This window comes from Cebus imitator, unplaced genomic scaffold (assembly GCF_001604975.1).
Source record: "Cebus imitator isolate Cc_AM_T3 unplaced genomic scaffold, Cebus_imitator-1.0 Scaffold92, whole genome shotgun sequence".
Taxonomy (NCBI): Eukaryota; Metazoa; Chordata; class Mammalia; order Primates; family Cebidae; genus Cebus; species Cebus imitator.
This window is the reverse complement of record NW_016107407.1, coordinates 51,418-66,021: the sequence shown is the minus strand read 5'-3', so window position 1 is coordinate 66,021 and position 14,604 is coordinate 51,418. Positions and strand designations below refer to the sequence as shown.

At 36.5% G+C, this 14,604-nt stretch overlaps 1 protein-coding gene and 1 non-coding gene across 2 annotated transcripts in view; both read left to right on the top strand.

Annotated features, from left to right (window-relative positions):
- Window positions 1-290: 290 nt before the first annotated feature.
- The window catches only part of ANKRD30A (ankyrin repeat domain 30A), a gene marked incomplete at its 3' end in the record, with an annotated part of 58,510 nt that continues 44,196 nt past the window's right edge, over window positions 291-14,604 (top strand). Inside the window, exons 1-7 of the mRNA XM_017535315.2 lie at window positions 291-525; window positions 5,109-5,223; window positions 5,386-5,559; window positions 7,408-7,514; window positions 9,095-9,232; window positions 11,832-11,896; window positions 14,479-14,537. Of these exons, the coding sequence (XP_017390804.1) occupies window positions 293-525; window positions 5,109-5,223; window positions 5,386-5,559; window positions 7,408-7,514; window positions 9,095-9,232; window positions 11,832-11,896; window positions 14,479-14,537 (891 nt within the window). The remainder of the gene's footprint in view (window positions 526-5,108; window positions 5,224-5,385; window positions 5,560-7,407; window positions 7,515-9,094; window positions 9,233-11,831; window positions 11,897-14,478; window positions 14,538-14,604) is intronic.
- On the top strand, window positions 10,465-10,571 carry LOC119472275. Its single transcript, XR_005201398.1, has one exon. It is a non-coding gene; the product is annotated as a U6 spliceosomal RNA (small nuclear RNA).

Sequence of the window (14,604 nt, the reverse complement as noted above, 5' to 3'; positions counted from 1 at the left end):
TTTCCCGCCTCGCGCGTCTCCTCAGCCCGCGGCGCTGCGCATGCGCTGCTGCCTAACGGCTCTGCTCCTTGACAGGACGGACTGTCCAAGGCCTTGGCCACACCGCGATTTTAACTGGTGTTGGGTTTGGTGCGGGGACTGGAGAAGGGCGAGGGCGAGCGGCTGGGGCTGGGGAAGGGCGAGCGGCTGGGGCTGGGGAAGGGCGAGCGGCTGGGGCTGGGGAAGGGCGAGCGGCTGGGGCTGGGGAAGGGCGAGCGGGAGGCCGGGCTCTCACCAGCGGGCGGCCGCAGCCATGGAGGGGCTCCCGGCAGCCGCCGTCGGGGGCGTGTTGGACCCGCCGCGTCCGAGCCCCTTCAGTCAGCTGGTCTACACCAGCAACGACTCTTATGTGATCCACTATGGGGATCTCAGGAAGATCCACAAAGCTGCCTGGAAGGGCCAAGACTGCAAGCTGCAGAAGATGATGAATAAGAAGATGAAGAAGAAGAAGACATTGGACCTGAACATAAGAGACGCGAAGAAGAGGTACTAGGCCCTGCCTGAGCCCGAGCTGCAGGAGGAGGTGGCGGCTGTGGGAGGATCGCCCCTTCGGAGTGCGGGGCTGGGGGCCTGGGGACCAGGGGAGCAGCTGGAGGAGCGGGGGGCGGCGGTCCTGGGCCCTGGGGTCTGGGCCTTCGTCCTGGGCAGGGGTCTCCCAGGCCGGGGATGAGTGCGCCCTGCAGGGCGGAGGGCCCAGGCCACCTTAAAATCAGCCCCAAACTTTAGCTGCTTTCCCTTCACTCCCACTTCCCATCACAGAGCTCTGTCTAGAGAATTTTTTTTCATTCAATTGTCACTTTATTGCAAGATGGTAGAATTAACTACAAATTTAAACTATAACCTTGGTAATCTTTAGTTGGGCAGCAAGTTTTTATAAAGGCAAAGTGCTTATACAGAAGTGATCATGGAACAACTCAAATGCAGAGTAAGAAGGATCAGAAATATCTGACTGACCAATGGAGATTTCGCTCTCTCACTGTTTAAAACAAACTTGTCATTTTTAGAAGAGGTAAATCGTAACTTCAGTAGACACCAATAAGAAAGATTTTGTGAAATAGACTAGTTTCATTTACTCAGTCAACTGTTTCTAGCTGTCTCAATTGGAATACATACATTTATATAACTGGCTGTGCTTGAGCCTTTTTTGCCAGCAGCTTTAGGTCAGTAATGCACTTGGCAATTGTCTCCTTTTTCTCCTGTGCAGAGATGCTCTGCACCACGTGCTTCTCCATGCAATTTATCATGTGCTCTTATTCCTTTCAATGCATCATGTTCTGCACAGATAGTCAAGGCGATTTTTTACTTCCTTATATACTCTATGCAATTGTTCCGGGTAAGTAACCTCCAAAGCTATAGCAATGTTATTCCTCTGCACATCAAAAAGGTAATGGCACTTCTGAACCTCTGAACCAGTGCCTGCTGTGCCTTCTCCAAATCAACTGCATCCTGGATTTTTTTTTTTTTTTAGAATATTTCCTTTATTTTATTTTAATGTACTTTAAGCTCTGGGGTACATGTGCTCATCCTGCAGGATTGTTGCATAGGTACACACATGCCATGGTGGTTTGCTGTCTCAGTCACCCAGTTGCCTACATCAGGCATTTCTTCTGGTGTTATCCCTCCCCAACCATCCCACCCCCACTGTCCCTCCCCTCCCCTGGCCCTCACCTCCTAATCCCCACTGTCCCTCCCCTCCCCTGGCCCTCACCTCCTAATCTACCCCAGTGTGAGATGTTCTCCTTCCTGTGCTCACGTGTTCTCATTGTTCATCACTTGCCTATGAGTGAAAATGTGGTGTTTGGTTTTCTATTCTTGTGTTGGTTTGCTGTGAATGATGGTTTCCAGATTCATCCATGTCCCTACAAAGGACATGAACTCATCGACTTTTATGGCTGCACTGTATTCCATAGTGTGTATGTGCCACTTTTTGCTTGTCTAGTCTATCATTAATGAGCATTTGGGTTGGTTCCAGGTCTTTGCTATTGTAAACAGCACCACAAGGAACATACATGTACATGTGTCTTTAAAATAGAATGATTTATAGTCCTTTGGGTATATAAGCAGTAATGGGATTGCTGGGTCAAATGGAATTTCTATTGCTAGATCCTTGAGGAATCGCCACACTGTCTTCCACAATGGTTGAACTAATTTACACTCCCACCAACAGTGTAAAAGTGTTCCTTTTTCTCCACATTCTCTCTAGCATCTGTTGTCTCCAGATTTTTTAATGATCACCATTCTAACTGGCATGAGATGGTATCTCAATGTGGTTTTGATTTGCATTTCTCTAGTAACCAGTGATGGTGAACATTTTTTCATGTGTTTGTCGGCCGCATAAATGTATTCTTTTGAAAAGTGTCTGTTCATCAGACACTTTACAAAAGAAGATATACATGAGGCCAACAAACACATGAAAAAATGCTCATCGTCACTGGTCATCAGAGAAATGCAAATCAAAACCACATTGAGATACCATCTCACGCCAGTTAGAATGGCGATCATTAAAAAATCTGGAGACAACAGATGCTGGAGAGAATGTGGAGAAATAGGAACACTTTTACACTGTTGGTGGGAGTGTAAATTAGTTCAACCATTGTGGAAGACAGTGTGGCGATTCCTCAAGGACCTAGAAATAGAAATTCCAATTGACCCAGCAATCCCATTACTGGGTATGTATCCGAAGGATTACAGATCGTTCTACTATAAGGACACGTGCACACGAATGTTCATTGCAGCACTGTTTACAATAGCAAAGACCTGGAACCAACCCAAATGCCCATCGACGATAGACTGGATAGGGAAAATGTGACACATATACACCATGGAATATTATGCAGCCATCAAAAACGATGAGTTTGAGTCCTTTGTAGGGACATGGATGAACCTGGAAACCATCATTCTCAGCAAACTGACAGAAGAGCAGAAGATCAAACACCACATGTTCTCACTCATAGGCGGGTGTTGAACAATGAGAACACATGGACACAGGGAGGGGAGCACTACACACTGGGGTCAGTTGGGGGGAAATAGGGGAGGGACGGTGGGGGGTGGGGAGCTGGGGAGAGATAGCAAGGGGAGAAATGCCAGATATAGGTGATGGGGAGGAAGGCAGCAAATCACACTGCCACGTGTGTACCTATGCAACAATTTTGCACGTTCTTCACATGTACCCCAAAACCTAAAATGCAATAAAATAAATGGGGAAAAAAAATTTAAACTGCCCATAATATAACCTCCTGGAGATAACCATAGTTTTGTGTATCTGCACTTTATACTATAATTTATTTAACCACTACCCTATTGTGGGATATTTAGATTATTTCCAGGTTTCTTATTATTATAAATAATATTGCAATAAATAGACTTGGACTCCAAAAAAAAAAGAAAAAGAAAAAGTGTCTGTTCATATCCTTTGTCCACTTTTGAATGAGTTTGTTTGTTTTTTCTTGTACATCTGCTGTAGTTCTTTGTAGATTCTGGATAATAGGCCTTTGTCAAATGGGTGGTTTGCAAACATTTTTTCCCATTCTGTTGGTTGCCAGTTCACTCTAATGATTGTTTCTTTTGCTGTGCAGAAACTCTTAAGTTTAATTAGATCCCATTTGTGTATTTTGGCTTTTGTTGCCATTGCTTTTGGTGTTTTAGTCATGAAGTTCTTGCCTATGCCTATGTCCTGAATGATGTTGCCTAGGTTTTCTTCTAGGGTTTTTATGGTGTTCTTACATTTAAATCTTTACTCCATCTGGAGTTAATTTTTGTATAAGGATGTGAGGAATGGGTTCTTTAAGATATTGAACTTCCCACTTGTATTTATCATTGTTTTAATCAATTTATCACACGTAAGCTGAATGCCTATTATGTAGAAGACACATTCTAATAACTTACAAGACACTTTCACCCTTAAACATTTCATATTTACTTGCTCAGCCTGGGCAAAGTGAGAGATTTAAAATTGGAGTATTAGGACTGACCCTCAATTGAAGCTTTTCCTCTCATCTTTCAAACAAAAACACTTCTGAAGTGAGAGACTGGTGAAAGATAACTATCAACTGCAATTTTGGAAATTTATAACAGTTTTAAATAGTAATATTAATCATTGAAAATATCTAATCTACAGGCATCCTATAAATCTAAATATGAATTAACATACATTTTGTAAATCTAAATACAAAATAAAATGTGCTATAGTTACTCATTTGAATCCCAAGTGTTCTTTGGCTTGAAGTTTTTAAAATATTAAATAAGTACTTTAACAATTTGTTGTTTTTATTTCAACTCTACTTTTGTGTAGTATTCTTACAAGCTAAAATTTCTTTAAGTCTTAATCCTGTGACTTGGACTTCCACTGTCTTGTTGTATATACCATATCCCACTTCATGGAAGGTACCGTGAATTGTGTGATGCATCCTTATTTTATGTACCAATAAAAGATTGTTTAAATTGCTACAATATACAGTTGTAATAAATAATGACTTATAAGTGGCATTTCAATATCAGAGATGCTAAAATATGAGAAATTGTTCATCTTATAAGCATTAAAATACAGTGTTACCTCTAACCTTTAAAACACGCCACAAAATAGGCATAATTGCACCATTTTACTTAAAATGTTGTCTTTGATAAGTAGCAGTAATAATTATAATATCTAACATTACTGAGCTGTTACATGTGCTAGGAACTCTTCAACATACTTTGCACAGATTCTCATTGAGGCATCACAATTTTGTCCTGTGAGATAACTACTATATTCATCTTTACTTTATTGATGAGAAAATTGAGGAACAGAAAGGCTACATGATATCCAGTAAGAGAAAGACCTTAACATAATATCCAAGCCCAAGTTGAAATGAATCCAAAGGCCAAGCTCTTTCTGTTCAAATAGTCCACTCTTTCATTAATGTAGTGAGGAATAAGAGCAAATGGAAGTGGTATTTTCTTCAGGAGAACATTGAATATTTGTTTTGAAGGCAGAGAAAGAGCATGATATTTAATGTTTACAGTTACATAAATCATTGTATGTTTTGAGACAGTGGACTAAAATTTCCTAAAAGGTCCTCTCACTCTCATAGGACTGCGCTACACTTAGCCTGTGCCTACGGCCATGAGAAAGTGGTAATTTTACTGGTAGACAGAAAATGCCAGATTGACGTCTGTGACGGCGAAAAAAGGACACCTCTGATGAAGGTAAATAGTAGCCAGTGCTTTCAGCAGGAGATGGATTTGGTTTAAATACATAGAATGAAAATGGACTTATCTCATTGAAATACAGCTAGTTTGTGAAACCAGAGAAATATTTATTTTGATTTCCTATAATTTAAAATTTTCTTCTTGCTTTAATACTAACAGGCTCTACAATGCCGGAGGGAAGCTTGTGCAAACATTCTGATAGATTCTGGTGCTGATCCAACTATCATAGATGTGTATGGCAACACGGCTCTCCACTATGCTGTTTATATTGAGAGTGTGTCAATGGTGGCAAAACTGCTGTCCCGTGGTGCAGACACTGAAGTGGAAAACAAGGTAGACATTAACCAATGTTATTTTCAAAATGTTTGAGATCCACTTGTTTTAACATTAACATATGTGTTTTTATATTTAAAAGTTGAAACATTGCTTGAATGAAAATAGTTTGAACAAACTGAATTGTCTTTCATTTTATTATAAGTATTAATATTTTTACAAGAACTATCACAGAGTATGGCATTTTTGTGCATTTATTTTAACTATTTGAATTTGTTAACAGTAAATGTTTTTCAAATATTCTTTCCCACCCAAGTTCTTTTTTTTCTTTTCAATTAGTGTAAAACTACAGGAAAGCAAAATTTGCCTGGATAAATGTTGTCAACATGTTAAATTTAGGAGACGTGCAGATATCTAGATTTCCTCTTAAAGGATAGAATCTGATGTCTCTTGAGCCCATATGACTGTTTGGTACTCTATGAAGAGGTTCTACGTTTCAAAGCATATGTTTTCCAGTTTGCTACTGTGCCCTGCTAGGTATATTGCTTACTCAAGTTACCTCTTTTGCCTATGTAAATATCTCTTAGTTATCAATTTCTCTCTCATAGTATATTTTGGTAAAGATTTCAAGGTATTGAAGACAGTTTATATTTTACCTTAATTCATTAATAATGGGATTAATTTCTAGAATTCAGATTTTTAAACAATGATTTTTCTTTACATAAACCATAAATAAACATCTTCTATTAGAATGATTTTAAGTCTTTTTAGATTAATCATGATTATATTTGAATAGGTTATGCATATTGCAGAAAGTATTATCTTTCTCCTTAGAATTGTTAGTTAAAATTCAAGTGATTTAGTGGCTTCTTTATGATAATATATGTAGGTAAGTTAGAACTTTCACTGATAAGCCATTTTAGTCATATTTCTGATATTTTACCAAAAAATAAGTAGCAATTACAATAGAAACAGAATAAAAATGTATTATTGCATTTAAGAAGTAGATATGCATTAGGATCCTAGGATTATCATTGTAATTGAGAATAAACTTTTATACTGAATTTCTAATACCTGAAATAAAAGATTATTGTCTTGTAATAGGAGAAGCCCCATGGACCATTTAAAAATAAACAAGCAAATTTCATTTGAAAGTAATCTCTTTTAATTTGGAGCCCACTTCCTTATTGACCCATCTAGAGCAGGAGTGCCTGCCATTGGCATCTTAGATCCTGGGATCATTAATAGAAGAGAATCAAGCATGTTTGTAGCACCCAGACGAAACCTCAATTTCTCTTGGGAAGCTTTCAAAACCATATACCTGAAATTCTAATTTGTCAAATGTTAATGTCTGCCACAAAAATATGTTGTCAAGTAAGGATTAGGCAAAGTTCAAGTCATTTTTTGAATAATGGACATTTAACTCACAGTTTTATAATATTTCTTGAACATAGGTAATGGTGAAATCTGTTGGGGTACAGTGCTTCTGGTAAGATAATTATTCTTTGGAATATAGTTTAAGAAACACTGCTCTACAAGTGATAATTCAGATTACCAATTTAATTAAAAAAACCAAAGTCTTTACTACTATGTCTTAGTGTTTAAGGCTATAGAGATAAAAGATACAGCCCCACACCCTCAAGAAACTCTTGGTTTAGATAGGAAACAAATCATTACAATTTAATGTTTTTTTGAGATATTCAGAGTTAATGTGGTGATGCAGAGGCTGAATGTTTCCAAGGGAAGATGCAGTGGATGGGAAAGCACAGAAAAGGGAGAAAGAAGGGACTGCTATTGATTTACTTTCTATTTTATGTGTTTAAGTTCATAGGATACTATATAAGGTATTCAGTTCAACTGAGAAATACGTAATTTCATGAATCATAAATTGTTTTTGATGTTTTACAGGCTGGCCTCACACCACTTTTACTATCCATAACTAGAAGAAATGTGCAAATTGTGGAATTTTTACTGACAAAAAACGCAAATGCAAATGCAGTTAATAAGTGTACATGGTATAGTAGTTTTTTTTTTTATTAGAAACACTTCAGTAGTGTTCTAGAGTGATAGCAATCAAGTCAGAAATATTAAATTGATAACATTTATTTAAAATTATTAGCTTAAGTGAAAAATATCAACACAAATTATCAGTTAGGAAGAAAAGCCGGTATTTGGACTGGTCATTACTAAGAACAGTATACAGTAAGATTTATCTTCTCTTTTTGTATTGACTGATTTGTAATCTGATGTTTTGGTTGCATTATCTTCTATTAGCTAAAGTGGTTTTATGTTAAAGAAGTATGAATTTTTTCAGTTTATAATTCAATATTGAATGATTAACACTTTTATAGTATTTTTCTAACTTCTCTTTTTTAAATACACTTTAAAAATGCAATATTTGCTGGGCACGGTAGCTCTCGCCTGTTATCCCAGCACTTTGGGAGGCTAAGGTGGGTGAACCACTTAAGGCAAGGAGTTCGAGACCAGCCTAGCCAACATGGTGAAAACCCATCTCTAGTAAAAATATGAAAGTTAGCTGGGCATGGTGGCACATGCTTGTAGTCCCAGCTACTAAATAAGCTGAGGCATGAGAATCCCTGGAACCTGGGAGGCAAAGTTTGCAGTGAGCTGAGATTGTGCTATCACATTCCAGCCGGGGAAACAGAGCGAGACACTGTCTAAAAACAACAACAACAAACAATAGTAGTCAAAAATAGAAGTTTAAAATCATTTTGTCTTGAGGATGACTATTGCTTTAAGTTCTTTTCTTTGAAAAATAGTTATGTTAGGTTATCCCTCCATGATTATAAATTGCTGTCACCAGATACTGTGAATTTATTTATTTTTTCTTTTTTCATTCATAATGTATTTTTATTTTTAATTTGTATGGGTAGAGGGAAGAAAGTCATTTTTAACTGGATTAACATTTTAGTTAATGAAGATAAGTCATAGGTGAGTGATAAAGAAAAAGAGACAGGCTTTTGATTCACACAAGACTGGGTTTAATTTCTACGTTCCTCACTTGATAGGTGTGACCTTGCAGACATTATTTAGTACCAACTATGATTTTCTATATGAAAAGGAGAATATACTATGTCCTTTAAGAATGATTGTGTGGAATTAACATAATAAATATCAACAGCATTTAATTCAGTGTTTCATACATTCTTATCAGCATTATTAACTAAACTTACCATGACTGCTACTAAGATCATTATTCCCACTATTGTTTTAAGCCTTCAGATTGCTCTCACTTGTCTAATTTCTAGCTGATTTTGAAGTACAAAATCAGTCTAAGGAAGAAATAGATAATTCTTCACTTAAATCTGTGCCTCTTTTAGATTAGTGAACAGAGCATATTTTCTTGCCCCTCAAAGGACTTTATGTTAGCCACTTCTAGTATGCCATTTCCCAGTGGAACATGAGTCTTTTTGCCCCTTCGTTTTAGTCTTGGTGGTGATTTACAAGGATAAACACTTGAGCACTCAAGATACTTATGTTTGTTAGTATTACGTAAATGGTTAATTCTACACTGACAGACAAATATTAAAACGGTCCTGTTCCTAATAATGAAGTTATCTCTTTGTTATTTTAGCACAGCCCTCATGCTTGCAGTATGTCATGGGTCATCAGAGATAGTCGGCAGGCTTCTTCAGCAAAATGTTGACATCTATGCTGAAGATATGTTTGGAATGACTGCAGAACGTTACGCTGTTGCTTGTGGATTTGATAAGTAAGTGTTTATATTTAAAGGCTAGGTGACCATTCATAGTTTGTTTCAGGTAATTTTTGAATGACATTGAGTTAGTTCACTTCATCAGTCAGAAAGTGGGCAAAAAGCTAGACTAGTTAGAAGGAGTAATGGGTCCAGGATTCTTTATTTTAGGATTTTCCACAACTTTATTCCCAGGGATCCTAATGCTGGCTGCCTGATTTGAAGTAAACCCTTATGCGGGGGATAAACATAGTGCCACAGTTTTGATTTTTCTAATTAGTTATTTGGGTCTTGAAATGTCCACTTTAGCAGAACTCCTGATAGTGTCCCCTGGGGGCTGTCTTTCATACCTTCACCCTTGAATTTTTTTTTAAGAATTTAAGGGGTTTCCTAAGTCCAATGAAGACACTCCTTTTGTACATGTCAGAAGGACTTGGGGGAAATGGCCATTTTCTTCATTTTGTTGTTTCCATTGATTCTGTTGTTGCATTGTTGTCATTGAAACAGCTTCTGCAGTCTGAAAATGATTGACTTTTGTGATCAGGATGCCCTTACTAATACAGATCCCTCAGTCTTCATGGTGATCCATATATAGGCTTCAAAGTTATTACATTTTTTTTTAAGTTTGCATACATATTCTCAGCCATTGTTTCCAAAGTACCAGCACCCTGCTCTGGCAGCTAGGACTTTTAGCTTTAGCCACACACATAGTGATCAAATTGACCCTTGTTCTCACACTCAAAACCTGATGTGAAACCCACATCTTAGCTTGGACTTGGCCTAGACCTTCATGGTACGTAATCCTTTGAGTGGCTTTTTTTCTAGTTGTGATAGTTTGAAACTGTAAGTCACGTTGAAATATAGGAAGAAATTAGCAGTCCATTTAATTATTATTACCAGATCTATATCTTTGGCCTTTTATATCCTGTGTAGCACCATTTAGTAGGTAGTGGAGGAAGGTCTCATCTTGTTCTGGAAGATTCCATGTCATCTTTCCCCAGTTGTAGTGGGTTCCAACTTGTGGGTTTCCCCTCAAGTGATTCTTTTTTTCTGAAAGAAAAATCTCCCATGCTAGTTGCATCTCTATCTCAAGTTTTTAAAATATTTTCAAATTATGCATCACTATGAAGCCATTCAATAAATCTCAAGTAAGTTGGTTAGATTTAACCAACTTCATTGATTTAAATCTTCATAGATGTAACTTACTTCATTTACGACTGATCAGTCTTCACATACAGAATTAGAGATTTGTGCTGGCTTCACTGGTACATATACTAAAATTGAAACAACGTCGAGAAGATCAGCATGGTCCCTGCATGAGGATGACACACAAATCTGTGAAGTGTTGCATATTTCTTGCAGTCCCCAAAGGACATTTGACTACTTTCTAACTAGCTCCAAGGAAGTGGTGTCAGTCAAAGCACAGTGGGTGACGCCCAGTATTGCAATGGTGATTTTCATACAAAAAAAATTATGTAAGGTGATCTATAAAATGAAATATTGGTGAGTAATACATAGGAACTTCTGTGCAATATGTTGTTAGTAGGCATCTCATAAATGAGAAACTACCAACTTGCATCTTATTTGTGGAACTTGCAAAAAATAAAGGTAGCGTTTTGTCTTCCACAGCAGCTGGAAATGAGCGTAGTGACCAAGCATCATTCTAACAAAGATTTGTTGGCTCAGAGTTTAAGGAGGTAGATAAAGTGTAGTAGTAGTCCAAGTCAGTTGCTGACATATATTAGTTTTCTGCCCATGATGTGACTGATGAGCTCAGTAATATAGGAAAATCAGATTATCCAATTAATGAATTAATATATTTATTAATAAATTTTATTACAAATTATAAAATAGCTTAGATGTCCTGAATTACAAGCCACAAAAACCAGAACATCTAATAATCAAAAGTAGGAATTAATAACAGAAAACTGCAATATTTTGATGTTATAACCTATGAAGACTCTATTTTAAAAAAAAAAAAATTACTTTTATAGAGACAGGGGTCTTCCTATGTTGTCCAGGCTAGTATTGAACTTCTGGGCTCAAGGAATTCTCCTGTCCCAGCATCCCAAAGTGCTTGCATCACAAGCATGAGCCGCTGCACCAGGTCAACACAATGGGTTTTACTGGGAATTTTAAAATAGTTTCAGCAATAAGGTTTAAGAAGAAATTATTTCATTGCTTCACTATTTCTTTGAGTGCTTTAAAACTGTTATCTTGTTAAATCTTTATAATAACCTAGTATAAAAAGACTCTAAAATTCTCATTTTCAGAAGACATTGAGCCTAAGAGAAGCAACTTTTTCAAGAAAAAATACCTGTTGGTTACTGCACTAGAACCTCTTCTGAGTTAAGGACATTTTCCATTATGCCAAGCTAACTCTAGTTAATTGACTAAATTATACTGTCCTCAATTCATGAGTATTTCATCTTTGTTTCTTCTTGTATTTGAAGCTTAATAAGTTCATAGGCCTTACAAACCTAAAGCCTATGGAATAAGTCATGTTCTGACGTTAGCCCTGATATTTTCTGAAATACTCTAAGAACTTAATGTGGTAAATGTTTTTTAATATCAGTGTTAAAATTGTTATTTTATGTATTATATTTTTTATACATAGCATTCTTCAACAACTTTTGGAATATAAACAAAAGACATCTAAATATCTTCAAAATAGCAATCCAGGTAAGACTTCTGATATTAAACTACTCTTGGTGGTACCACCATAAGATTATGGAAGTTTTGATCACAAAAGAGCAATTAAAAAATAAATGTGTAAATAGCATGTGTTTACATACATACATATGTGTGTGTATGCATATATACATATATAGAGCTTTGGTTTAATTTTTTAGTTCATAATTCATAATTAGTTAAGAATATAGTTGTAGGTAGTTTATAATCTCAAAAAATATTATCTGAAAAAATATTTGTTTAATTATGGCCCTAAAATCCTATATAATACTTTTGTATAAATAAGTAAAAGAATTTATAAGTTCATATATTGTGTTTCCTCAATTGTCATAACAACTTAGGCTTGTTATAAAATGTATAACACTCAGTATGACTGATGAACTCAGTAATAGGGGATAATCAGGATATCCAATTTAATGAATTAAAATATTATAAATAAATTTTATTCCAAATTATAAAATAGCTTCAATGCCCTGAATTACAAGCCACAAATAATAGAACTAATAATAATAAATAGCCAGAATTAACAACAGAAAACTATAACATTTGAATATTATAACTTATAAAGAAACATGGATATTTATTTGTTTGTTTATTTATTTATTTATTGTAAAGAAGGGTCTCCTTATGTTGCCTAGGAGTGTCTTGAACTTCTGAGCTCTATTTAATTTTTATAATAAATGGTTGCATTTAGTAAATGATAATTAGTTACAGTTGAGTCTTAAGAAACATGAGAGTTAAGGTGCTGATTCCTCATGCAGCTGAAAATCTGCTTTATATGAAAATCTGTTTATTTTGACTCCCCCAAAACTCTAGTAATAGTCTATTGACCTGGAGCCTCACTGAAAGCATAAACAGTCAATTAACACATAGCTTATATTTTATATGTGCTATATACTGTATTCTTACAATAAAGTGAGCTGGAGAAAATACACTGCTACAAAGAGGAAAAATATATTCACTATTTATTAAGTGGAAGTGAATTATTATACATAAAGGTCTTCATTCTCATTGCTTTCATGTTGAGCAAGCTGATAAAGAGTGGGCATAGGAGGGATTTGTCTTGGTATCTTGCAGTGGCCAAGAACAAGAAAAATCTGTCTGTTGCTGGGATCCTACAGTGAAAGGATCAACTATGTGACATAGTGACTTGTGTCACAAGAAAAGTAACTATCTTTAGAATTTGGAACTCAATAATACTCTTCTGGCACCATAAACAAATGTCAAAAAGAATTACAAAACTTAGGGTGCATCAGTACAAATATTTGAAAAATAATCTCCTACTACTGAATGCAGAAGTCAGAAAAGCAATTCTTTTTTGTGAAGTGCAGGGTATGTTACATAGCCTTGTACCAACAAGGCCTCACTATTATCAACTTCATTCCCTCTAACTTGAAACCAAATCATATATATTTACTTCATTAGAACAAGATGAGTTGTTCTATCTGCTGTATGATTAGCGTGTTAATAGTAATTTTGTTACAACAAGATACTCTGTTCCTACTAGTCAGAATATTATCATTATAAATATTCAAATAGATAACTCTAGGCTCAACAAATTATAATAAAAGTGCACAAAATTTCACAATATCAAAAATGCTACTGTGATACCTAAATGTGACACAATGCATTGTACAATACAAACTGAGCACATCTTTAATTTATTATATCGAAGGACTTTTATAAGTTAGGTTTTGCAAGTTACAGGAGACAAAGATGGAATACAAATAATTTAGGTCTTAAGGTGCTCATAATAAAGTAGAGCTGTCCCTATTGAATTTATGCATTTTTTTCAATAGAGTTTCCAAAAAATGCTTTTTATCCACTTACCCACTTGTCAGCTTAACAAATAGCTGTCAGGTATCTTTAAAGTACTAAGCATCTTCCTTGTTATTATCATTGTCATCTTTTTAATTATTTACTACTTTATTAAGGTACTAAACATTTTTCTTTTCATTATCATCTTTTAAAAATTATTTACTACTTTATTTAGTGCTTACTTTGTGCCAGAATCCCTTTGGGAGCTTATAATTATCACTTATGTCGTTACCATATTCATTATGTGTCAGACATTTTATGTGCAAGGTGAAGAATTAAAGCTTTGAAAAGTTTGGTAGTGTCAAGACACAATGGCTCACTCCTGTAATCCTAGCACTTTGGGAGGTCAAGGCTGATGGATTGCTTGAAATTAGGAGTTTGTGACCACCCTGACTAATATGGTGAAACCCAGTCTCTACTAAATAGGAAAAATTAGCCAGACGTGGTGTTGTGCCACTGTAATCCCAGCAACTTGGGAGGCTGAGGTAGGAGAATTGCCTGAACCCGGGAGGCGGAGGTTGCAGTGAGCTGAGATCACGCCACTGCACTCCAGCCTGGGCGACAGAGCGAGACTCTGTCTCAAAAAACAACAACAACAACAACAAAACAAAACAAAACAAAACAAAACAAAACAAAGGAGAAGAGAAAAGTTAGGTAGTATTTAAGGAAAGCATGCAGAATGAGAAGTTTGCCAGGTAAAGAGAAGAATAACATTTAGCAGAAGGAAAACATTAACCAAATTGTGTGTTTGGCAGAAGGAACAGCTGAAGAAACACCTGACCAGGCTGCACCCTTGGCGGAGGGCACACCCGACGCGGACGCACGCTTGGCGGAGGGCACGCCTGACGCGGACGCACGCTTGGCGGAGGGCACGCCTGACG